The sequence below is a fragment of the Gigantopelta aegis genome, chromosome 9 (genome assembly GCF_016097555.1).
Source record: "Gigantopelta aegis isolate Gae_Host chromosome 9, Gae_host_genome, whole genome shotgun sequence".
Lineage (NCBI taxonomy): Eukaryota > Metazoa > Mollusca > Gastropoda > Neomphalida > Peltospiridae > Gigantopelta > Gigantopelta aegis.
In genome coordinates, this window is record NC_054707.1 from 36,401,162 (window position 1) to 36,428,692 (window position 27,531).

The 27,531-nt window shown below is 35.1% G+C and overlaps 1 protein-coding gene and 1 long non-coding RNA gene across 7 annotated transcripts in view; one reads left to right on the top strand and one right to left on the bottom strand.

Moving 5' to 3' along the window:
- Nucleotides 1-1,004: 1,004 nt before the first annotated feature.
- Nucleotides 1,005-27,531, bottom strand: part of LOC121380867 (proline-serine-threonine phosphatase-interacting protein 2-like) — a 53,428-nt gene continuing 26,901 nt past the window's right edge. Inside the window, exons 10-15 of one of the 6 annotated variants that reach the window (XM_041509869.1) lie at nucleotides 25,105-25,201; nucleotides 22,548-22,718; nucleotides 18,134-18,163; nucleotides 12,966-12,995; nucleotides 5,632-5,759; nucleotides 1,005-1,780 (exon numbers count right to left, since the gene is read on the bottom strand). In XM_041509869.1, coding sequence (XP_041365803.1) covers nucleotides 1,595-1,780; nucleotides 5,632-5,759; nucleotides 12,966-12,995; nucleotides 18,134-18,163; nucleotides 22,548-22,718; nucleotides 25,105-25,201 — 642 coding nt within the window. In that variant the 3' untranslated portion in view covers nucleotides 1,005-1,594. The remainder of the gene's footprint in view (nucleotides 1,781-5,631; nucleotides 5,760-12,965; nucleotides 12,996-18,133; nucleotides 18,164-22,547; nucleotides 22,719-25,104; nucleotides 25,202-27,531) is intronic. The other 5 variants (XM_041509871.1, XM_041509870.1, XM_041509872.1 and 2 more) reach the window with 5 other exon arrangements.
- LOC121380869 lies at nucleotides 11,124-12,470 on the top strand. Its single transcript, XR_005959014.1, has 3 exons — nucleotides 11,124-11,420; nucleotides 11,781-11,842; nucleotides 12,427-12,470. It is a non-coding gene; the product is annotated as an uncharacterized LOC121380869 (long non-coding RNA).

The window sequence follows — 27,531 nt, forward strand, 5'->3', positions numbered from 1 at the left end:
TGCAATTAACATCCATATCAGACTGCCCAAATTCAAATGGAGGTCTCACTACACAGATGCTGTCTGTGATTAAAATCAAAGTTAAAATGCCATATTTCAAATCAATATTGCTAATACAGTGGGTTCATATTGGTACTAATGACATATACCATTCGGAAAATATTTTAAGATCTTCTTCTATTTTAAAAAAAAAAAAGGTATGGAATCTTGCCAAAATGGGCTAAAAAAAAAAAAGTATGAAAAAAGTATAATTTTTCATCAACTTACCCCGATAGATGACCATATGACATACACGCTACCTTTGTCCTACTACTGTTTGCTGCTTATGACCAACCTCAAGGAATGGTGTGTACCATGTTGTGAGGATTTGTGATTGCTGAACACTCTGTTCTGCATATTTCAGTTCCCTGTCACTTGGTCACTAAGAGCAGAGAGCTCTACAAACACTCCACTCAACAAAGAACAAACCACTCCTGAAAAAAAAAGACTAGCAAAGCACAAATCTTATGATGGTCAACTTTGAAATTAAATTTCTAAAGTTATTTTTTTTCGCAGAAAAAAGTATTAAAAAAGTATTTTCATGAGAAAAAAGTATTATTTAAAAGGGTATAAAAACTAGTATTTCCAAGTAAAAAGTACAATACCGGTTTTAAAAACGTATAAAGTGGCAGCAGTGAATGCCGGTCCATACGGGTGGTCCAGGAACCGATTCACACCGGCCCCTTGTTCCACTGTAAACCCATCTACATGTACCAAAAGGTAAATGCACATATTACAAAATATCATTGGAAAAATACAGGTAGATCGAAGACCTACCACAGAAAAATACAGATACTTTCACTTCTTCCCAAAATACCACAAGAGAATATGTGAACCACAACCAGGGTTTCTGCCAGAGGGTAAAACGGGTATGGCGCCATACCCAAATTATTATTTTTTTAAGTTAACATTTTGACAAAATTAATGATTCTTATTATTATTGTATGATTTTCTTAACCCTAACCCTACATGTAACCCATTTTCTTTGCTGGAGAGGCCCCCCCTTACCCCCTGTTGACTGTGGCTGCATTCAATTTCATAGCGCCATATCCAAAAATTTCTTTCCGGCAGAAACACTGACAACACATCTTACAATTAGGATCTATTGAGAACCGTGATAAATGAACTTTCTTTCACAAGTAAACTGTGTAGTGAGACCTTTATTGACAACGTATAAACTAGCTGGTTTGAAAACATGTAGTCAGACTAACTGTCACTAACATTCTTCACCCCCTACCCCCTAAAAAAGAACCCAACAAAATAACCACAAAAAAACTAACCCCCAAAAAAACAACTGAAAAGACCCATACAAGAAAATATTTTTTAAATTAAGCAAAAAACCCAGATTTTTGTTTTAAAAATACCAATTCTGAAATTAGCTTTTTGGCACATATATTATGAAATATATTTACCACAGTCTACTTAAATTTTAATTTGGTGAAAAAAACCCCATTAAATCCTGCTTATTCGTCCTCTGTAATAAATCCCACCAATCAACAAAAACAAGAAACTCAACAACATATTCGTTAACAAATGAAAACAAAATGGCATATTTTCACAGAAAATCAATCAACGGGGGGTTTTCTTGATTTTGTTTTGGAACCTCAAATTTCTGAACACATCTTTCCGGAATAAGTCCATATTTCTTTGTTCCTTCCTCGACGACTTGAATAAACCCGTTCGCCATGTTGCGGACAAATATCACCTTTGATCCAGTGGTTACCGTCAACTCAGAGGCGTTCTGCAAAAGAAACGCGATGAGGGTTATGCAACCAGAAAGGTGAGGTGACCAAACTGCATAATCGAGTCCTACATTAGTGATGTGACGATTAATTACTGTTCTTTTTTTTCAATATTTGGTTCATGGATCAATTTATTTGCAATACTTTCCACAACTACGCCAGCTATCACACATACATTATAATAAATTAAACTCAACCTCGACACTGTCAACTGATCTGGGGGCAATAAACAAATAAAAAAAAAAAAAAAAATAAAAAGTAATCCATTACTAGTAAATTAATTGAAAAAAAAAAAAAAAAAAAAAAAAAAAAAAAAAAAAAAAAAAAAAAAATTAAACTATTTCAAAAGAAACAAACTTTATTTTTGATGGTCACTTGTAAAATACACATAATTGTAATTTCATGAAAACAGAAAAACTAAAGGACAAAGCCTGAATACAAAACACAAAGTGTCATTTTTACTATTTGACCACTACAAAAACCCTCAAAGCTCATTTTACATGCATATATGCATTAAAGGTTCACACATGTCTACCTTGGCCAGCAGTTTGATCCAGGGGGAAACATTTTACCACATCATCATAGTGAGTTAAATCTGTAATACCCTAGCTATGTTAACATCACATTTCAGGCCCGTACGCAGAAATTTATATTGGGGTGGGTGGGTGGGTGGTGCGTAATTGACGGCCCAAAGGGCTGGAGTTGCTAGGGGGATCTCTGGAAGGCACCCCCCCCCCCCCCCCCCCCCCCCCCCCCCCCCCCCCCCCCCCCCAATTTTTTTTAAATCTACAATGCAGGAGATGCATTTTCCTGCATTCTAGGAAGTAAATTTGAAATGTTTCTTTGCCTCAAAATATTTTTTACACATTCACGGACGGACCTCGGCAGACTATGTATGGGCCTGCATTTAGGGGAATCAAGTGCTATGATTGGCTGAAATGCCTTATCACATCATCAGGATTCCCAGCAAATGCAAACTATGGAAACACTGATGTATCTTCTTCTTTTTTTTTTAAATGGTATGCAAATTGAAAAACTGTCAGCTTTATAACCATGATTATCCATGATAATTATCATGAAGCATGATCATTTGTCACATCCCTAATTTAATCCACGTGATGCTGCACTATTTAATGCCGTGGAAACTCGGACATGGCAAAAGTAAATGAGTATAACTGTAGAGCTCTGCAGTACGTCCATATCTCAATAATTGATGAAATACACTGGATATAACTACTGGTACTTGTAAAACTAAGAAGCTTGTTTAGTTTAATGACACCACTAGAGCACATTGATTTATTAATCACCAGCTATTGGATGTCAAACATACAGTCTTAGAGAGAAAACTAGCTACATTTTTTCATTAGCAGAAAGGGCTCTTTTATATGCACCATTACACAGACAGGATAGCACATACCACAACCTTTGATATATCAGTCGTGGTGCACTGGCTAGAATGAGAAATAGCCCAATGGGCTCACCAATGGGAATTGATTCTAGACTAACCACACATCAAGCGAGCGCTTTACCACTGGGCTACATCCTGCCCTTAATTATATATATATATATATGGCCTATATATATATATCTTGGTGAAATAATTTTATTTCAGCACATGGTCTTGGTGAAATCATTATATTTCAGCACATATGGTCTTGGTGAAATCATTTTATTTCAGCACAAGGTCTTGGTGAAATCATTTTATTTCAGCACATGGTTTTGGTGAAATAATTTTATTTCAGCACATGGTTTTGGTGAAATAATTTTATTTCAGCACATGGTTTTGGTGAAATCATTTTATTTCAGCACATGGTCTTGGTGAAATAATTTTATTTCAGCACATGGTCTTGGTGAAATCATTATATTTCAGCACATATGGTCTTGGTGAAATAATTTTATTTCAGCACAAGGTCTTGGTGAAATCATTTTATTTCAGCACAAGGTCTTGGTGAAATAATTTTATTTCAGCACATGGTCTTGGTGAAATAATTTTATTTCAGCACATGGTCTTGGTGAAATCATTATATTTCAGCACATATGGTCTTGGTGAAATAATTTTATTTCAGCACAAGGTCTTGGTGAAATCATTTTATTTCAGCACAAGGTCTTGGTGAAATAATTTTATTTCAGCACATGGTTTTGGTGAAATAATTTTATTTCAGCACATGGTTTTGGTGAAATAATTTTATTTCAGCACATGGTCTTGGTGAAATCATTATATTTCAGCACATATGGTCTAGGTGAAAGCATTTTATTTCAGCACAAGGTCTTGGTGAAATCATTTTATTTCAGCACAAGGTCTTGGTGAAATCATTTTATTTCAGCACATGGTTTTGGTGAAATCATTTTATTTCAGCAAATGGTTTTGGTGAAATCATTTTATTTCAGCACATGGTTTTGGTGAAATCATTTTATTTCAGCACATGGTTTTGCTGAAATCATTTTATTTCAGCACATGGTTTTGCTGAAATAACCATTACACATGCATGTAGATGACGATCAACACACCAAGTTTATTAATTTAGTAAAATATTTCAACATTTACTGAGATATTCAGTACAACACAAACTTGATGCTCAAAACTAAAACCGGACAAATTATTTTAGAGACAAAATATAATTAATTAATGAAATCAATTAACCATAGCAATTAAATCAATTGACAAAATACATGTATGTTGAATCACATGATGGTTTTTTAACAGTATACTTAGTTCTGCTTCCCTGCAAATTATATTAGCCAAGTAACAAATATGTCAGAACTTTGTCAATAAAGAAAATAATGCTTTACATTACAAATTAAAACTGATTATAGTATTAATTACAACTGCATGTAGTAAAATATTTACTGTAAGCTTAATGGAAGGTAACATTAAAAATATGTTATTTGAAAATGATGATGTTTATGAACATTTCTGTGCTTCATTTCACAAATGCCATGCATGAAAAGTTAATATTTATAACCTTTACTAAGAATAATTAATATTAAGAATAATCAAAATATACATACATCAATCATGCACATGCGGTTAAAACAATGAAAACAAACAAGGACAACCCGGGATATGCGTACAGACAGATACAAAATGACACACAAAACAACATTTAATGCATTTCAGATGGAAAAATGAACACATGCATCTATGACAATGCTCCTTTAGTAACATGAAAATGGAAGTTATTGTTGGCCAAATATCATGGTGGTATATATATATATATATATATATATATATACCATCAAACCTGTTATATAGGGCATGCTGAATACGACCCTCCATCATAAAAAATCAGATATTTAATCTTACCCTCACTTTTGAGAACAAAGTAACTAATATTTTTAATTCTTAATTTTTGACCAAACAAAATAAATTTCTGGTCTCTGGCCAGTGCATGCATCACGATTTAAAAAAAAAAAAATCCTGTGGTATGACGTCAATTTTTGCCGGACTTTTCTTGCTATGACATACAACCGAATTTGGAGCCAAAATGCCATCGCACATGGAACTAGGACGTGCATTCTGATTTCAATTTAAATATGTCCCATATTTTTGTATTAAATATACACACCTTTCTGTGCAATCCATGCTTTTTAAGAAGAAAAGACCAAATAAGCCGCATCAATCTGGAACTTTTGTCTGACCAGAGACCAACTTTTTTTTTTGGCCTTAACAAATTTCAAAACAAAGTTCCCATGATAGTATAGTTGTATCATATAACTAGTCTAAAATCGCTTATTCTCAAATAGCAAAAAATTATTAAAATTAAAATCTCCATTTTAATCATAACTACAGACTGACAGAAACAAAAGGACAAGGTGAGCAGGAATCAATATGTTAATGATTAAAATATACCTTCGCTACATACGGATGAACCACAGTGCACATACCGGAGTACGACATAGGGGAGACAACTGTACCCGTGTCATCACTCATCTCGAGAGTATGATACAGCTGGTTATCATCAATGGGTGTGATGCGGGCTACAAAAAGTGCACGCAATACAGTAAAGACACAAGCAGAAACATGCCATAACATATATATATATGTCACAGACAGTACATACTAGATTATATATATATCATGAAACCTGTGATTAAAGGGGGGACGGGCTTTTATAGTTGCAAAATGAGAAAAAAATATAAGATAAATATTTTTTTTGTGAAATGCAAAGATTGCACTTTTAATTACATGGCTAACAAAAGAAAAAAAAGAAAATATATATATACAGTGGATTACGCTTATTTGCATAGGCCCGGTGAATGGAAAAAAATATGCCATTAAACGGCGTATGCAATAAACCATTTGGCCAGATGTAAAGTTCATATAGTCGGCTGTAACCATATAAAAGCCTATCACCAGTCTATAACAGAGGAAACGTAAACATCTTGCATTCCAACAATATATGACTGACAATTAACAGTGTACAGTAATAAACAACTCAAAAGATTTGTTAAGTGTTAATTCCTATCGTAGCACAATCTACGGTTTCACATGTTGGATAATGATTTTGATCGGCTTACTTCGGCAACAAAAAAAACCTCTCTCCCTCTCTCTCCCTCTCCCTCCCTCCCTCTCTCCCTCTCCCTCTCCCTTTTTTTCTTTTTTTTCTCCACCACCTTTTATATTTGACTGATGATTTTTTTTTTTTTCCAGTTTCTCCATGCAAATAACCGACATGTACGCTCGGAAGGTCATTCAATTAAGCGATATTATTTGTACTGTTTTAATGCTAAACGGTTCTGTGCAGCCATATAATATGCAAATAACCGATTTATGCTGTAAACCGACATGCAGTTAAGTGGAATCCACTGTATATATATATATATCAGGGGTGGGGAAAAATAAAATTGTCAATCGGTCCCACTTGATGTCGTCACTACCGGGAGGGGGAAGAAACGAATATAAAAAAAAAGAAAAAAAAAAAAAGATATTTGCCAAATAGTTTAAAAAAAAAAATCATAGTGATATTTGTATAGTTTTATCTTGAATCATGAATGCGAAACGATAAACATAAAAACATGAAGAAAAAAAAAATTAATCACACAATAATGATCAGTGAAAACCCCCACAAATTGTATATATTTTACATAATAGAATAAATAATATAAAAAAGGAATAAAAGTTATGAATTTTAATTCCCATATACATGTATGTATAAAAAATATGAGTATTCAGTACCGTGTCCTGAAAATTAATAAAAGATGGCACTGTTCGAAGCGTTTGACAGCCTAAGCTAGCACATGTTTAGACAAAGAGAGTAATAACGTCATCACTGATTGGATGAAATTTGACCTCTACTGGCTCTTGGGATAACAGTACATGTAGCTGTTCTGCTTACTCCCACTTGTTAAAAAAAAGGTGGAAACCTTTTGTTAATTTTAAAATCCTTTATAATTATTGGATACACTACATTTGAACAGTCAACAATAAATACATTTATAGATTATTTCAGTATATTTTATGCTATTTTAAGCAGTTTGTATTGCACAAAAGCCTCTTGCTTCAAACTAGGACACTCGACCCGACAGAGCTCCGTACACAGGTTTTGACAGGTGTTGATTGTAACCAGTTGCAAATTCTGGGTCCTTTGTTTTAATTGGAGTGTAATACCGTGATGGCTTTCTAAACCAAGAATGGTGCTATCGTTAACGTCTGTTTAATCTCTTGACCGGCTCAGCGACTTTGATAAATGTCTAGCCTAGTGGCAGTCGATTGACACTACTGTAGGTCCAACTTCAGTGACTGGCGATATACTTAGGCAGACTTTAAAATCACAAACGTCTGAAACACCAGCCATATTGACCACTATTTATTTATTATTTTAAATCATGCACGAAATACCGATGTCTGGGCTGGCCGGTCCAATTGACCAATAGGAATTTGTTCCAATAATAGAAATGGACAGGTGCTTCGGACCGACAAGAATGACAAAAGTGGGACCGGCAAACGTGTGTTTTTCAAAAATAATTTCGGTCTCAGAGATCGAGAATCGGTCCCAGACCGGGAAAAAATGGCTTTTCCCCACCCCTGATATATATATATATAAAAGTACATGCAAATAATTTCATTCAATACTATTTATACATGTATGTCAGTTTAAATTTGAATTGATCTCCATATAGATATATAGAAGTGATTGCAGAGATTATATGTAGGATGCACTTGTCAAAAGTAGGCCGCATTGACCTAGTTATGGCATGCAAAACACCACCATCCCAAGTTGTTCTTGCATGCAAGGTTTGATGATCCTGTATGAAATTATAAGAAAGATATATGTATATGGCCCAGATAAAAAAAATTAGAATCGATCACCTTAAAACAGCATTAGGTATACTTTTCAGTAGAATAATAAACTTTAAACATTTCTAATTACATGTATGTGATTAAAAATATACACAGGTGGTAAATGCTTATATATTCTGTTGTAACAATTTCAGACCATTTTTACAAATTCTGAATTTGGTACTATCGAAAAACTATTGCTGCTCTACATTTAACTTTACAATAAAATTATGAGTTATACAGTTACCTTTACAATAAAATATGAGTTATAATATATATACCGTTAACGTTACAATAAAATATGAGTTATACCGTTAACTTTACAATAAAATATGAGTAATACAGTTACCTTTACAATGAAATTATGAGTAATACAGTTACCTTTACAATACAATTATGAGTTATACAGATAACTTTACAATAAAATTATGAGTTATACAGTTAACTTTACAATAAAATTATGAGTTAATATACAGTTAACTTTACAATGAAATTATGAGTTAATATACAGTTAACTTTACAATAAAATTATGAGTTATACAGTTAACTTTACAATAAAATTATGAGTTAATATACAGTTAACTTTACAATGAAATTATGAGTAATACAGTTACCTTTACAATAAAATTATGAGTTATACAGTTAACTTTACAATAAAATTTTGAGTTGTACAGAATGGTGTTATTGTTAACGTCTTTTTAAACTCGTGACCAGCTCAGTGGCTTTGACAAATGTCTAGCCTAATCGCAGTGGACCGATACTACTGTACGTACAACTTATGGCAGAGTTTAAAATCACAGACATCTGAAACGCCAGTCATATTGACCACTATTTATTTATTTATTTATTATTTTAAATCATGCACAAAATACTGATGTCTGGACAAACCAGTCCAATTGACAGATAGGATCTGTTCCAATAACAGAAATGGACAAGTACTTTGGACAGAAAGGATGGCAAAAGTGGGACCAGCTAGTAAACACATGTTTTTAAAAAATAATTTCAGTCTCAGAGATCGCGAAACCGGTACCAGACTGGGAAAAAAGGGCTTTTCCCCACCCCTGCAGTATACATAAAAAAAAACCCACACACACAAAAAACCTACAATTGCAGGGTTTGAATGTAAGAATTTGTTTTATCCACTGCAATTTTGAAACAGTTTTGCCATAGGCAATTTTGAGTCTGTCTACAGTAATTTTAAACTGGTCACTTTTGCAATAAATAGAAAAAACTAAAATTATTCCTTCAGTTGATGACAATAATTTTTATCCAGCGGTAAAAGCAAACTGCCATCGGTAAAACCCCTGATGCAGGGATCGAAATTCACCCAAAAATATGGTGGCCCCTCAAAAAATATCTGGGCCACTAAAATTTCATTTTCTGCGGCCCAAAAGTTTCTTTAGGTAGCCTAAACACAAAATATTCATATTTCAGGTTTTAAGTGAAAATTGTAAGTAAGCATATGAAATGTGCTTCAATAAAATAATATTGATTTGAAGAACCACTTCTAGATAGCAAAGATACCAACATACATGTACATAGTATTAAAATGAAAAATTAAAAGAAAACACCGAGTTGATGGTGTACATGTACTTCAGATTGCGATACAATTATTTTCGATGAACCTGTCTGTGTTATTTTGGGAATGCATGCAGACTGCAAGAGCAGGTAGCTAGAGGTAACAGATCACATGATCGCATTTACTGATGCGATCAACTAGTGACCGGACCGTACTTCGGGTGGGTGGGGTGTTTAGTGATGCTAACAAAATGTAAAAGATTACAATGGCAATGGAATTTTTTTTTTTTTGGCAAAAATAATGTTTATCAACGTTTATGTAATGAAAACCAACAAAATCACCATTTATGAGGCTTCGTGACAGCACATCGAATAAGTACTCAACATTTTGTCATCATACTAAACACTGTGTACAACATCAATGTTTATAATATAAATGTATTGTTTAGACAATATTTATTCCCAATTATAATGCTGGTTGGGGATTGGTCAACAGGCAAACTGCCTATATTAAGACCCCTCCCTATATATAAATGTATGGTTTAGACAATATTTATTCCCAATTATAATGCTGGTTGGGGATTGGTCAACAGGCAAAATGCCTATATCAAGACCCCTCCCTATATATAATTTATAAATTTATGGTTTAGACAATATTTATTCCCAATTATAATGCTGGTTGGGGATTGGTCAACAGGCAAAATGCCTATATCAAGACCCCTCCCTATATATAAATGTATGGTTTAGACAATATTTATTCCCAATTATAATGCTGGTTGGGGATTGGTCAATAGGCAAACTGCCTATATCAAGACCCCTCCCTATATATAAATGTATGGTTTAGACAAAATTTATTCCCAATTATAATGCTGGTTGGAGATTGGTCACAGGCAAACTGCCTATATCAAGACCCCTCCCTATATATAAACAGGGTTTCTGCCAGAGGGTAAAACGGGTATGGCGACATACCCAAAATTAAATTTTTTAAAGTTAATTTTTGAAAAAATTAATTAGTCTCATCATTACTGTATGATTTTCTTAACCCTAACCCTAAACTTAACCCATTTTCTTTCTGGGGGAGGTCCTCCATACCCCCTGTTGACTGTGGTTGCATTCAATTCCATAGCACCATACCCAAAAATGTCTTTCTGGCAGAAACACTGATAAATGTACATTGTATGTTGGCAAATTACAGTAAACCGATATGTTCAGTTTTGTGAATCACGAGCAAGATTTCAATATGGAATAAATATATGCAATACAATTATTAATAGTGACTCATACATGTATGTTATAGAAAAAAAGATCACCCAAATAATATTAGCTGGGCAATTAACTCCCAAATATTTAAGTTGCCCTAACAGGACTGTGGTCACATTTGGCGACATGGCCACAGGTCGTTTCGAGCCCTGCTGAAGTATGGCAAATCCTGTCATGGGTGTCGTCATTAAGTCGGAGTCCTGCAGTCAGGTGTAGATGTAACGGGGACTAAATATTTGGCCGTTTGTATATAAATAACATATTTGATCTATTACTATTAATATTTATTTTAGGATTCAATTAATTTTATTATAGGATATTCTCAATCTGCATTGAGAATATCGTATTGGTGCATTAGACAAAGCCTTTTATGGTTGTTTCTCGCCATACTGGCTAGGGACGAGCCATTGGTTGATTCTGTCCAATGGTTATGTGTATTTGGTGTCACGTGGTCGTGAGTCAGGTCCGTGCAGCGCTGAGTGTGGACAGTGACACAACACGTTACATACTTACGACTTGCAGTTGCTTTTTCCTTTTCCTGAGCCTTTCGTTATCTTCAGACTTCCTTTTGGCACTTACAGGTTTGACTAATATGCATGTATTAATTGTTATGTTTATCTCATTATTTTAGATATATGTAAATGTAATACATAATGTGGAAAAGTGTTTAAACGTCCATAATTAATGCTAGGTAAATACGTTTTAAATATTGAATTCACTAAAACACAATAAACGAATAAATATATATATGGACGAGTTAACTTTATAAACAGTAATAAAGTAAAGGTGTTGGATATATACTATTAAACATATAAATATACATAGAGGCGCAAGTTAATTGTATAAACAGAATTAGTGATTAGTGTTGGATGAGATGTCTAATTGCTGTAGTTTTATTATCCATTTGAGTGGTAGCTTATATTTTACCCATTTATTCACAGGATGAAGCCCACGTACATGTAATAGTGTTATCATCCTATACGGTTCATCGCCCACAGCGAAGGTGTGTAGTAGTAGTAGTATTGTCTATTTCTTTATTACATGCAATTCTTGCAGCGAAGGTGTTTCACGTGCGTCTTGACCAACGCACGTGACTTGTTTCACCTGTGCTGTAACCGAGTATTTTATGTATATATATATTATTGTTTTTTAAATCGATTGTTCCAGTTTGTATTCTGTAATGGTCTTTATTTTAATGTTTGTCATACAAACCCGAACGTTATTGTTTTATATTGACAGCATTTGAAATGGGGAAGTTGTTTATTTTGTAATCAGTAACGTTGGCAATAATGTTGCCAAGTCTTTACTGCTTTGTGGTATTTTTTTGTTTGTATAACCGCATTTAATTATCTTAAATGCATGTACTTATTTTTGATGATTGTTTTTGGCACTAACGTCGCCGAAACGTATATGTATATTTTTGAAGGAAAGTATTATGCCAGTAACTTGGCATAATTGTGTGATAATGGTTTAAATGAGTATATATATTGCTATGTAATGACATTTGTAATTTATTTTTATGATTAAGTCGAGGTTGTTAATTATTGTTATTATCAGTGTATTTATCGTTTGTAATTATTTTTACAGAACCACGCGTATGGTGTGATCGAGAGAATAAACCCTCGAACCCTTCCGAGCCTTGTTGTGTTTCTTTTGGGGGAATACTTTCCAGTAGGCTACATAGACAACATATTATAAAATAACAAGCCATTCTCCAGTAATGTATTTCTTTACAAAGCACGCACTGGTATCAAAATAAGCAAACAAATGTCATGTATACAGCATGTTCATAAGTGTCTGTGTTATGTATGTGTGTATGCGTGTGTGTATATGTATAGGTTTACACCTACCCATTGAGCCTTGCGAAGCACTCACTCAGGGTTTGGAGTCGGTATCTGGATTAAAAATCCCTTGCCTCGACTGGGATCCGAACCCAGTACCTACCAGCCTGTAGACCGATGGCCTACCACGATGCCACTGAGGCCGGTCTGACACATGAATGATCGGCACAAAACAAAACTAGCGCATGTTAATGTATCTATGCTATGTTAGCTACTAGCAAAGGCACAAATGAACATGACATTCAGGAAAACTTAACCTAGTAAATAAATGTCTTATATACTTACCACTACTATCTATAGTACTATACGTGGAATCTGAAAATAAACACAACCAAATGTAGACAAACTTAAACTTGCAAAACAATGACAATAGGCTCCATTAAATCAAATCACAAAGTGTTATTTCCTGCAAATGTTAAGCAACAAACATCAGACTTTATTAAATGCATGTAAAACATTACACCCAAATGCAATTATTGTTATTTTTTAAAATGATTAAACCAGAAAACTTATATAATAATAATTTTTAATATACAGTGTTTTACCTGTTTTATTATATTATACTTTTTACATTATAATATTAATTAATATCATGTTTCTAAGGCAAATGATAGTTCTTCTATTAGTAGAAGACAATGGGAGATCAGTTCTACTGTCTCCACAAATTGACCAGTGTTACGTACATCCTACTACCGGAACTGTTACTTGAGTTGGTGCTAAACAGATCTAAGGGGTTTTGGTAAATTATGAGTAATCAAGAAAGTATAGTAATCACAGAATACTGATTGCATTACAACATCTCATACATACAAACACACACACACACACACACACACACACACACATACAGAGAGACAGAGACACACAGAGACACACAAACACACACATACACCACAAATACACACCACACACACACCACACACACAGACACACACCATGCACACACACACACACACACACATACAGACACAAAAAAACAGACATGCACACAAAAAACCCCACATACATACAGACACACACACACACAGACACACACCACACAGACACACACACAAACAATACACAGACACAAAAAACACATACAGACAGACACATACACACACAGACAACACACACACACACACACACACACACACACATAGACAGAGACAACACACAGACACATACAGTGTCCACAGTGCTGACATAAAGGTGCCTTATCACACAACAATTCTTGTTATCTCAACCTCTTTAATCCACATCTGTGACATGACACTATTGTTCTAATTGTAGACTATTTTTAAACAACATATATAGCTGTGACAAATGTGATATGAACTTTCAGTGCATTTAGGCCATGCATGGATGTGAACCTACTACAGACTCAACTTGTACATTATAAACAACATATAGCTGTGACAAATGTGATATGAACTTTCAGTGCATTTAGGCCATGCATGGATGTGAACCTACTACAGACTCAACTTGTACATTATAAACAACATATAGCTGTGACAAATGTGATATGAACTTTCAGTGCATTTAGGCCATGGATGTGCACCTACTACAGACTCAACATGTACATTATAAACAAATACAGTCAAACCACTCAAAACCGGACCCTCTGTAAACCGGAATTCACTCAAAAGTGGACGTTTTTCAATCCCTTTTTAAATATTAGTACAGAACAGAACCTCTCTAAACTAGATACCTCTTAAAACCAGACTTTTCACTTGGTCCTGAGGGTGTCCGGTTTTGAGGAGTTTCACTGTATAACTCTTTATTTTTTTCCTCCACATAATTTCATCATCAAATCAACATGCAATGTATAAGCCTTATAAACTCTGATACTAACTCAGTTCTTTTACTATAATATAAGGCTATAATATATTTTGACAGAAAATGAACAAAGGATGAAGTGCGTGAGATATAAACTGCCGTCGGTCGGAGGCGTCACTGATGGCACTTTTATGCTGCCGGATAAAAACTACTGTCGTTGGTAAATCACCACACCAACGGCAAAATGTATAAACTTGTACGATTATGAACATTATCTGCTAGTATTTAATATGGGTGTTTGGGTTCTCGATAGAGTTAATGAGTGTTTAGTTGGTACCATTCGATGGAACGGGTCATGTGCGTACCTTGTATTGTCATTTAACATACGTTCTCACTGCATTTTGCCGCCTCGCTTTCGTGTTATGCCGCTGTGTGTACAGAAAAGCGACTGACAAAAAACTTAAGTAACTTAATTAAGTAACAGGTAAATTAAGTAACAGGTACCATAGCATAATTTTAACAGTATTTTTAACAGTCTTATTTGTGTCCCATATAAGTATCCACTTGTATGTTTGAAACACAATGAGCAATGAACACTTTTTCTTTTTTTCGTTTCGGCAAAACCACCACTTATTTGGCACCATATTTGTCAAGTTATCAGAAAGGTCATTCTGTCTTTTGTGTCCATTGACTCTCGTCTGACATTTTGTTCTCAATTACAGATTTAATTGGTCGTAACTGGTGATTTTTACTTATTGTCATGTGTTTATTCAGCAATTCCTAATAAAAAACATTAAAAACTTTGAATTTAGTTAAATATATCGCCGCTGACAAAAACAACAGAAGTGGTTGTGCTCATCATTAAAATCATTTATCTTGGGTGCCAAATAATATGTACAACATCTTTACAAAAGCAAAGATACTTTTATTAGCTTGCAATATGATATCAATAAGATAGATTCATTTGAAAAAGAGAGACATAAAAGAAACAAAATAATATTAAAACTTTGATCGGTTCAACAAAACGAATGCCCGTGAATATCAGATCGACAATATCTCCAGTTCAATTACATAACATATGAATCAGTTTGTACATCGTACCAAAGGTTTTGTACCAGATATTGAGGGGGAAAATAAGGGGTCTTTCCACAGTCGACCAACACACAACAATATACAGTAAAAATGCTTTTCTCTTCATTTTGTGGGGTATTTTTGGGGGGGCTTTTTCTGATTTTTTTAAGGGCGGGAGTGGGGGTGTGCTGGTCACACAGCCGCCCCCTTTAATTTTTACACAGCGAACAATTTCATGTGATATTCACCGAAAACTTGAGCAACATAGTCTCCACTTGGCAAGATGATTGTATAGTCAGTACGGTTGCAAACAAGCTTCATTCTGTCAAGCCAGTCATCCTACAGGCGGTGCAGGAAAGACGAAGTAGTCTTATGCCGTGCCCGCATCGGTCATACATATTTGACGCATTCATTTATTTTAAAGAGTGTGCGCCACATTTTGGTGGAGTGTAATCATCTGAAGCCGACGAGAAATTATATATTTGGCAACAGAAATGTTTTGAGATCTTTTTAAATGCTTCGATTTTTATACAGTTTTAAAATATACTTACCTTGTTATTTGTATTGTATTATACTTTTCTCTGCAGCTTTTTACACTATGGTTTTACATAACTATATAAATAATATTTCCATATACTTATTGTCATGTGTTTATTCAGCAATTCCTAATAAAAACATTAAAAACTTTGAATTTAGTTAAGTATATCGCCGCTGACAAAAACAACAACAACAATGTGCTCATCATTAAAATCATTTATCTTGGGTGCCAAATAATATGTACATCATCTTTACAAAAGCAAAGATACTTTTATTAGCTTGCAATATGATATCAATAAGATAGATTCATTTGAAAAAGAGAGACATAAAAGAAACAAAATAATATTAAACCTTTGATCGGTTCAACAAAACGAATGCCCGTGAATATCAGATCGACAATATCTCCAGTTCAATTACATAACATATGAGTCAGTTTGTACATCGTACCAAAGTTTTTGGTTATTCGTATCCAACTCAAGATTATAGCCAGTCACCCAAAACAAAGACAAAGAAAACGTCATTATATGTTATTGTTCTCAAAACACTGGCGTGTGACCGTCTTTCAGACTTTCACAACTGGAAAAAAACTTTTTCAGTTTCATAAATTCATTGCAACCTGATCTGAGACTTTTATGTTTATCTACCAGGGGCGGAGGGATGTATCATGCCTGTGCTAATATTATATAAGTAGACATAGCATCAATATATTATAATTCCCCACTGAATATGTTTAAAATTAAATCTGTAAACTTTGAAAATGTTCAACTAATAATGATTGTGTATATGTGAGAAACAATATGTAATCCTCATCAACGCACCCACTTCAGTAAAATGAACTCAACCACGTGACCTAGATTTTACAACATTATCTGATAGACAAAACGCTAGAAACGTGACAAATAAAAAGTAAACCTTGTTGTAGCTATTAATAAAACATTTAGTATCAACAATGCAACATGTTTTGAACAGTATTTCTTATTATTTGATCGCATTTTGTAGCTTTACGAGAAGCAGTTCACTATTGAATAGTAGACTGTCACCCGGACATGCAAATGGCGCTTATGCATACCGTGAGGCATATCTGTCGAACAAAATTGGTTGAAAGCATGTTTGGTGACTAAAAATCAACATTAAAAAACTTTGTTCATTTTTATTCGCCAAATCGAAAATTCGTTTCCCAATTTTTATTATTTTTCGTATATTTGCAACTTTGACGAACAACAGGGCGAGCCCTGCAAATGACCAATATCGCACGTGTGTTGTGAACAACAAGCTCGTCATCTACCATGTTTTTGTTAGTGACAACGTTTTGAGATTCTAGATACTTTGGGAAATTCCGTTATTTTTTTTTTAATTTGTTAATGGAACACAAACAATCATTAACATTGGATGCTTTTTAAATAATTTCTCGAAATTAGTATTTTGTTTCATGACACTGATAATTTATTTCTCAGAAATTTCCGTAAAGTCATTGTCCACGGAAAGTACCGAAATATAACGGTACAGTAAAAAACGTACCGGTACGTACCACGACAGAAAAAAATACCGGTATACCGGTAAAACCGCACACCTCTACTGGCCACAGGCCGTTTCAAATCCTGCTGACATATGTCAAATCACATTGCTAGTACGGCTCCTGCCATGGGTGTCATCATTAAGTCAGAGTCCTGCAGTCAGGTGTAGACAATATATTACAAAATAACAATAACAAGCCATTTTCCAGCAATGTATTTCTTTATAAAGCAGGCACTGACATCAAAATAAGCATACAAATGTCATGTATACAGCATGTTCATAAGTGTCTGTGTTCTGTATGTGTGTATGCGCGTGTGTGTATATATAGGTACATGTATGTGCATGTATACACATAATGAATAAAATAAGATGATAGATGGAAAAATAAATCATACAGAAATAAATAAATGAAATGTGATGACTGTTACTGAAAAATATATGATCGGCACAAAACAAAACTACCACATGTTAATTTATCTATGCTGTGATAGCTACTAGCAAAGGCACAAATGAAAATGATTTCTGAAAAACGCAACCTAGTAAATAAATGTCTTATAGTAAGTTATACTTACCACTACTATCTATAGTACTATACATGGAATCTGAAAGTATACACAACCAAATGCTGGCAAACTTAAACACAGAGAACACACACACATACCACACAGACAGACACACACACCACACAAACACACAGACACACACACAGACGCACACACAGACACACACACACACACAGACACACATACACGCACACACAGACTCACAAACGATCACGCACTTACTCACAAACACACATGCACACAAGCACACGCACAAATGCACACATACACACACACAGACACACACACAGAGACACACACACACATACAGACAGACAGACAGACAGACACACACACACACACACACACACACACACAGACAGACACACACAGTGTCCACAGTGCTGACATAAAGATGCATTATCATACAAAAAACCGTGTGACATGACACTATTGTTCTAATTGTAGACTATTTTCAAACAACATATATAGCTGTGACAAATGTGATATGAACTTTCAGTGCATTTAGGCCATGGATGGATGTGAACCTACTACAGACTCAACATGTACATTATAAACAAATACAGTCAAACCACTCAAAACCGGACCCTCTGTAAACCGGAATTCACTCAAAAGTGGACGTTTTTCAGTCCCTTTTTAAATATTAGTACAGAACAGAACCTCTCTAAACTAGATACCTCTTAAAACCAGACTTTTCACTTGGTCCTGAGGGTGTCTGGTCCAGAGGAGTTTCACTGTATAACTCTTTATTTTTTTCCTCCACATAATTTCATCATCAAATCAACATGCAATAAACTCTGATACCAACTCAGTTCTTTTACTATAATATAAGGCTATAATATATTTTGACAGAAAATGAACAAAGGATGAAGTGCGTGAGATATAAACTGCCGTCGGTCGGAGGCGTCACTGATGGCACTTTTATGCTGCCGGATAAAAACTACTGTCGTTGGTAAATCACCACACCAACGGCAAAATGTATAAACTTGTACGATTATGAACATTATCTGCTAGTATTTAATATGGGTGTTTGGGTTCTCGATAGAGTTAATGAGTGTTTAGTTGGTACCATTCGATGGAACGGGTCATGTGCGTACCTTGTATTGTCATTTAACATACGTTCTCACTGCATTTTGCCGCCTCGCTTTCGTGTTATGCCGCTGTGTGTACAGAAAAGCGACTGACAAAAAACTTAAGTAACTTAATTAAGTAACAGGTAAATTAAGTAACAGGTACCATAGCATAATTTTAACAGTATTTTTAACAGTCTTATTTGTGTCCCATATAAGTATCCACTTGTATGTTTGAAACACAATGAGCAATGAACACTTTTTCTTTTTTTCGTTTCGGCAAAACCACCACTTATTTGGCACCATATTTGTCACGTTATCAGAAAGGTCATTCTGTCTTTTGTGTCCATTGACTCTCGTCTGACATTTTGTTCTCAATTACAGATTTAATTGGTCGTAACTGGTGATTTTTACTTATTGTCATGTGTTTATTCAGCAATTCCTAATAAAAAACATTAAAAACTTTGAATTTAGTTAAGTATATCGCCGCTGACAAAAACAACAGAAGTGGTTGTGCTCATCATTAAAATCATTTATCTTGGGTGCCAAATAATATGTACAACATCTTTACAAAAGCAAAGATACTTTTATTAGCTTGCAATATGATATCAATAAGATAGATTCATTTGAAAAAGAGAGACATAAAAGAAACAAAATAATATTAAAACTTTGATCGGTTCAACAAAACGAATGCCCGTGAATATCAGATCGACAATATCTCCAGTTCAATTACATAACATATGAATCAGTTTGTACATCGTACCAAAGGTTTTGTACCAGATATTGAGGGGGAAAATAAGGGGTCTTTCCACAAAGTCGACCAACACACAACAATATACAGTAAAAATGCTTTTCTCTTCATTTTGTGGGGTATTTTGGGGGGGGCTTTTTCTGATTTTTTTTAAGGGCGGGAGTGGGGGTGTGCTGGTCACACAGCCGCCCCCTTTAATTTTTACACAGCGAACAATTTCATGTGATATTCACCGAAAACTTGAGCAACTTAGTCTCCACTTGGCAAGATGATTGTATAGTCAGTACGGTTGCAAACAAGCTTCATTCTGTCAAGCCAGTCATCCTACAGGCGGTGCAGGAAAGACGAAGTAGTCTTATGCCGTGCCCGCATCGGTCATACATATTTGACGCATTCATTTACTTTACTGCGCCACATTTTGGTGGAGTGTAATCATCTGAAGCCGACGAGAAATTATATATTTGGCAACAGAAATGTTTTGGGATCTTTTTACAGTTTTAAAATATAGGTACCTTGATATTTGTATTGTATTATACTTTTCCCTGCAGCTTTTTACACTATGGTTTTACATAACTATATAAATAATATTTCCATATACAGTCAAACCTGTATATAACAGCCACCCAAGGGACCTGAAAAAAGTGGCCGTTATAGAGAGGTGACCCTTATATACAAGTTCAAAATTAGAACCCATATATTAAAGAATATCACAACTGTCATTAAAAAAAAGATGTCGCATTTTTAAACCATTCCCACACTAGCTTGTTTATGTCATCATTGCCTTTTTCTTTTGGCTGAAACATTATTGTCAAAATCGGCCAGAACATCAGCTTTCCTTTTTAAAACAGAATTAATCTGAAAACGTCCTACACCAAAATGATCGGCGATTTTTCGCGCACTTAAATTGCCTTTCTCAGATGTGTTAATAACGTCGATTCTCTGTTTTAACATTAAAGCAGTACTATTTTACGGTGGCATTTTGCATACAAATACTAACATTGACTTGCAGAAGATATTTTGTGTAATTTAAGGTTATTACCCATGTGGCATGTTTGACTCATTTGTTTGTTTCATGTCACCGCTAATCCTTCAGTGGAGTATGACCATTGATTACAGCTGAATAAGATCAGGAGTCACTTAAAAAATCTGAACACGGGACATCTGCAATGACTGCCGCCTTCAGCTATTCATGTTTATTTACCAATCATGTCTGGCTAGAAACAAGGAAGCACCTAACATAATACCTCATTTGTTTGGTTTCTCGAGACTCAATAGTGACCATACATACAGATTACATTATGTACAGCCAATGGGAAGTCATCTACTATTCAGTGAGGATGCTGAGAACCAATCGAATTACACCACCAGTAACTGCGTGTCATGGAAGTTATTGAGTGCCCGTTTGTTTTTCAATTACGATCAGAGAATTACAATGGAACTTTACTTTGACAGAAAATAAACCCAAAGCTACAGACATGGCCATATAAACACATTTAATTTATAATTTTTAAGATGATTGAAAAGGTAAAGACAACCAGGGTAAAAAAATAAACCAAAAAACGTCTTTACGACGATCATCTTGTGACCGTTATAGCAGGTTCAACCTGTGATTTTGGGTGAAAAATAGTGACCGCTGGCCGTTATGGACAGGTGACCGTTATGTACAGGCCAAATAAGGAAGAAAATGCATTGGGGGAATTTATAGTGGCCGTTATAGGCAGGTGACCGTTATGTACAGGTGACCGTTAGACCAGGTTCGACTGTACTTACCTTTTCCGACACCCAATAGCCAATGTGCATTTTTGTGCTGGGGTGTCGTTAAACATTCGTTCATTCATTCGTCTCAGAAACACCAAATACTGTTAAATGTGAGCTTATGCAAATAGTCCATGATTTCATTTATAATAATGCATTTACCTTATAGTTTGACACCCAATACCAATGTATATTTCACGCTCGGGGTGTTGTTAAAGGGACATTCCTGAGTTTGTTGCAATTTTTAAGATGTTACTGACTAACAGAGACTTTTTAAAGATTGTAATTACATATCAAATATATTTTTTGGCATAAAATATTAGTGGCTGTATATTAAACGTGTTTCTGATCGTTCTAATATTTGTACTAGGTTAAATTTCATTTTAATTCCTAAAAAAGATTTTTTTGTACGTACGAAATTATTTGAAGACAAAATCCAGTTTGGGCTTCTTATAAATATTAATACAACCAGAAGCACTTTGCATATAGAGACACTGATATTCTAAACAAAAAAATATATTTAATATGTAAGTTTAATTGTAGAAATATTTTATTAGTCGGATTGAAACAACTTACAATGCAGCAAACTCAGGAATGTCCCTTTAAACATTCATTCATTTCGTTTATAACAAATTCTTGTTTACTGAAGTTTACCGATATAAATTGAAGAAATATGACTACATGTACATAGAGAAAAATAACAGTATTAAACAATTGCCGTCGGTAGACTAAAAATGGCCGTCAGTGGGCCGTTTCACCCACGGCAATTGTTTTATAAATTGCCATGGGTGATAAATTTTTAAGTTCGAGCCCTGGAGTGAAGAACTCATCACAGCTAATAATTTACCTTGTTCTACATCTACAATTCTGGCATCAGGGGCACGAGATTGGGGTGGGGCTGGTCTTGTCCCCTGTGAAGGTATCGGCTGTGGTGCTCGGTTAGCTGGAGGGGTTGCATGTGACTTTACATTGTTCTCCACAGGAACATTGCCGTAATAATTCTCATATTGTATTTTCGCTGCAACAAAAAAAAAAAAAGACAATAAATTTGTTCAACGTAATTTTTATAAAGAACATTATTGTGGCCCAAGAAAACAGTTGTGGGTTGTAGAAATAAATAGTAAAAAAAAGGCCCCATTCCACAAAGCGATCTTAGTCCTAAGATCACCTTAAGTGCATAGCTACCTTATGCACTAAGGTGATCTCAGTGCTAAGATCGCTTCGTGGAACAGGGCCCTGGGCCCATATTTTTGAAGCAATCTTAATGCAAAGAAATCGTAAAACCATCGTAAGCTATATGACGTCACTATATATGGCATGTGGAATACATGTACCTCAATAGCTTTCTCACCACAAATGATGTCATTGTTAACGTCTGTTTAATATCATGACCAGCTCATGCAGCGGCTTTGACAAATGTTCAGCCTAGTGGTAGTGGATTGATACTACTGTAGATCCGACTTATGGCAGACTTAAAAATCACAGACATCTGAAAAACCAGTCATATTGACATTTATTTATTTATTTATTTATTATTTTAAATCATGCACAAGATACCGATCTCTGGGCAAGCTGGTCCAGATAGTAGTTTGTTCCAATAATAAAAACGGACAGGTGCTTCGAACCGACAAGAAAAAAGAAAAAGAAAGAAATGTTTTATTTAACGACGCACTCAACACATTTTATTTACGGTTATATGGCGTCAGACATATGGTTAAGAACCACACAGATTTTGAGAGGAAACCCGCTGTCGCCACTATAGGATAGGATAGCACAAACCATGGCCTTTGTTGAACCAGTTATGGATCACTGGTCGATGCAAGTGGTTTACACCTACCCATTGAGCCTTGCGGAGCACTCACTTTGGAGTCGGTATCTGGATTAAAAATCCCATGCCTCGACTGGGATCCGAACCCAGTACCTACCAGCCTGTAGACAGATGGCCTACCACGACGCTACCGAGGCCGGTCGGACCGATAAGAAAGACAAAAGTGGGACCAGCAAACACAATTTCGGTCTCAGAGATCGAGATTTGGCCCCAGACCGGGAAAAAATGTATTTTCGCCACCCCTAGCATGTGCTACGATGTGACGTCATAACTACAATGGTTTTACGATTCTGTAGGGGCATGTGCTGTAGTGATGTCATAACTACAATGGTTTTACAATTTTGTAGCGCTATGATACATTGTAGCCTTGAAAATATGGGCCCAGATTAGTTTACATTTTATCTAAATATTTTACTTTAATTTACTTTTGTTATGTATAAATTGAACTAAATCAACTTAAACACTATTATATATATATACAGAAATTTAATTACAGTGAAACGTTTCAAAACCGAACACTGTAAAGTGAAATTCCCTCAAGAACCAGATGATTTTCACGGTTCCTTTTTTTTTATAAACATCGGTACAGAACATAACCTATCTAAATGGATGTTTTACTTTACTCTGGTCAATCATTTGTACGTTCATATGTTTATTCATTATTTCATTCAGTCTGACCGGCCTCGATGGCGTCGTGGTTAGGCCATCGGTCTACAGGCTGGTAGGTACTGGGTTCGGATCCCAGTCGAGGCATGGGATTTTTAATCCAGATACCGACTCCAAACCCTGAGTGAGTGCTCCGCAAGGCTCAATGGGTAGGTGTAAACCACTTGCACCGACCAGTGATCCATAACTGGTTCAACAAAGGCCATGGTTTGTGCTATCCTGTCTGTGGGAAGCGCAAATAAAAGATCCCTTGCTGCTAATCGGAAAGAGTAGCCCATGTAGTGGCGACAGCAGGTTTCCTCTCAAAATCTGTGTGGTCCTTAACCATATGTCTGACGTCAAATAACCGTAAATAAAATGTGTTGAGTGCGTCGTTAAATAAAACATTTCTTGCTTAAAACAGGACTTTTTACTTGGTCCTATGGGTGCATGTCTCGTTTAAAGTGGTTCCACTGTATAACCAATTGAGGCTATAAACAAGAAGAAGAAAAGCCTTGTAATATCAAGTTTTTAAAGTTAAAAGTTTATTTTGTTTAACGACACCACTAGAGCGCATTGATTAATTAATCATCAGCTATTGGATGTTAAACATTTGGTAATTTTGACCTATAATCTCAGAGGAAACCCGCTACATTTTTCCATTAGTAGCAAGGGATGTTTTATATGCACCATCTTACAGACAGGATAGCACATACCACAGCCTTTGATATACCAGTCATGGTGCACTGGCTGGAATGAGAAATAGCCCAATGGGCCCACCGACAGGGATCGATCCTAGACCAACCGCACGTTTTTACCACTGGGCTACATTTACGTCTTGACCCCAATCAAGTACTGGGCTACGTCTTCGCCCTCTGTCAGTTGCTTGACTCCACGACAGAAAGGTGTGATGGTGATGGTGATGGTGTACCTGGTCTCTCCTGTCCAGTTTTGCATTTCTCTATGAAGCGAGAGATGTCTTCTTCTACCTGACACGTCTCAAGAACCTTGCGAATAGTCTCACTTGACTGGAAAATAAAAACAGTAACATAAATGAACAGCACATCTCGCAGTTTAAGGTAAGTTATAACTCCCACTCCCACTCCCCATCACTCGCCTCAGACTAGTTCAAGAAGAGCAATATTTAGCTCTCCTTAGTCTGCATGTCCAGAATATAGTGCCAATTCTAGCACGATGAAATTTATGACAAATTATCACAATGACATTTCATAACCAATGAGAACGCACATACTGTGAAAGTCATTTCAGTTACTGAAAACTCTTCTAGGACCGATGTCATATTAAATAAAATACATATGAATAGTAAATGGATTGCTATCAAATAAAATTAAAGAACCGATGCAGAAAATTAAAACTGCCATTTATCAATGCCAGTCAATTGAAAATTCATTGGGTTTTACTTTCATACATGTATATGTACTGCAGTGTTCGAGATTAACGGTATCCCGATATCCCGGGGATACCAGAATTTAATTTTGGATACCAGACTTCAATAACCCAGTATCCCATCAGGATACCATATAATACTGTGGGTTTTTTTTTAATCTTGTGTTTTTATTTTTTGCTGAAACAATGAAAGTCGAAAGTTAAGTAACAGTGTTGTCCAAGTTTGTTACGATGTTATTTATGAATTTCATTTAAGTGGGATACTAAATTCTCAGGTGGGATACCAGATTTTGAAATGTTAGTATCCAACTTGAATATGGTTAAAAAAAAAAAATCTCGAACACTGTACTGTCAAATTTGTTTTGTTTTTTTAATTCTTATCAGACGTCTTATGTACTAACAGTAACAAAAGTGTGCCATGACACATAGTGAGTCAAGATAGTATCCAAGATGTACAACCATAATTTAATGGCACATATGATAGTATCATAGTGATACAGGAGACAATATTTCAAAATCTTAGGTAACCAGAAGTCAATTCACGTGAGTTTTACTTAGGAAACCGATTTATTAGTTATGTGAATATAGTTCTCATAACCGATGAGTTAGGCCACTTGAACTACTGTTCTGTGCTACATTGGTGGTTCAAATGTATTTAAAAAACAAACTCATTTTCTCTTTCATTATTGATATATACACGGTACTTTTAATTTTAGAATGTAATTGTTCACCACGTAACCAATTGGCGGTTCTCGTGATTTTAAAGTTGCGTAACCGACACGCGAATTGAACAACGGTTCTTGTGAAATATTGTGCCCTGGTGATACATACATAAAAACAGCTAAATGAACATTTTGTTTATAGCTAAAGATTAACAATGTCGAGTATATTTCTTTCTTAAGTTTTAGACCAACACAGAAAAGGACACTATAAATTTATAAACAATAACAATATATCACGCTGTTTTAGAGAGAAGTTAAACGACACAACTGAAATCGTGCAATCACACACACTGCAGTCAGTCTCAACAACATATACAATGTATTATATAACATTTAGTGAAATATCTTAAAATATCAGTGAAATAAAAGTGTTATCAGTCACTCAGTGATGATAACACATTTTAGAGTGAAAATTTCACTATTTCACTCTTAAAATGTGTTATCGTCACTGTAGAAAGTGTTATCTTCACTGTAAGAAAGCCAGAACTATTTTGCTGCTGGCATTTTAAAAATAAAGGTAAACTACCAAAAGTTATATAATAAAAAGAACATTTCATGTTTTTTGTCAAATATGATTTACATGTATATCTCATCTCGTGGAGTTTGCAATCATATCACACTCGTCACACAAGGCGACTCGTGAGAAATGATTGCAAAATTCACTCGATGAGATATAAATCATATTTGACAAAAAACATGAAATATCCTCTGTTTTGAGGACAAAATGAACAACATACCTGCAACTAGGATGGATAAGTATTGGGGACTAACAATCACCTCCCCTATACCATACAAACATGTACATAGACCAACCAAGGAAAGTACACAAATTACCATTACAAATATATACCACAACCCCCCCCCACCCCACCCTCGGGGTCTTCCCCGAGTCTGACCACGCTGAAGTTCCCAATACGACTGGTGCTCCTCATCAATCCTCTTTTCTTACTAAGCAAAATCCCTGTGGCGGCTGCTTAACCTCCCTTAATCAACCTCCTACTAAATAATAATAGGGCTAAAATAAAGAGTTTCTGTACTATTTGTATTTTTGAAATGCTCGTTCTAAATTAGCGACAAAGTTTTAAATTAAATGGATTATATATTTTATATTAATTATTATTTTTGGAATTGCGCAAATAAAAACTAATTATATAATATCCGTATTCCCCATTGGTTTAATTTCAAAATTGTCCTAAGTAATTTCTGTCCCGGATTGGGCCCCTGGCCTC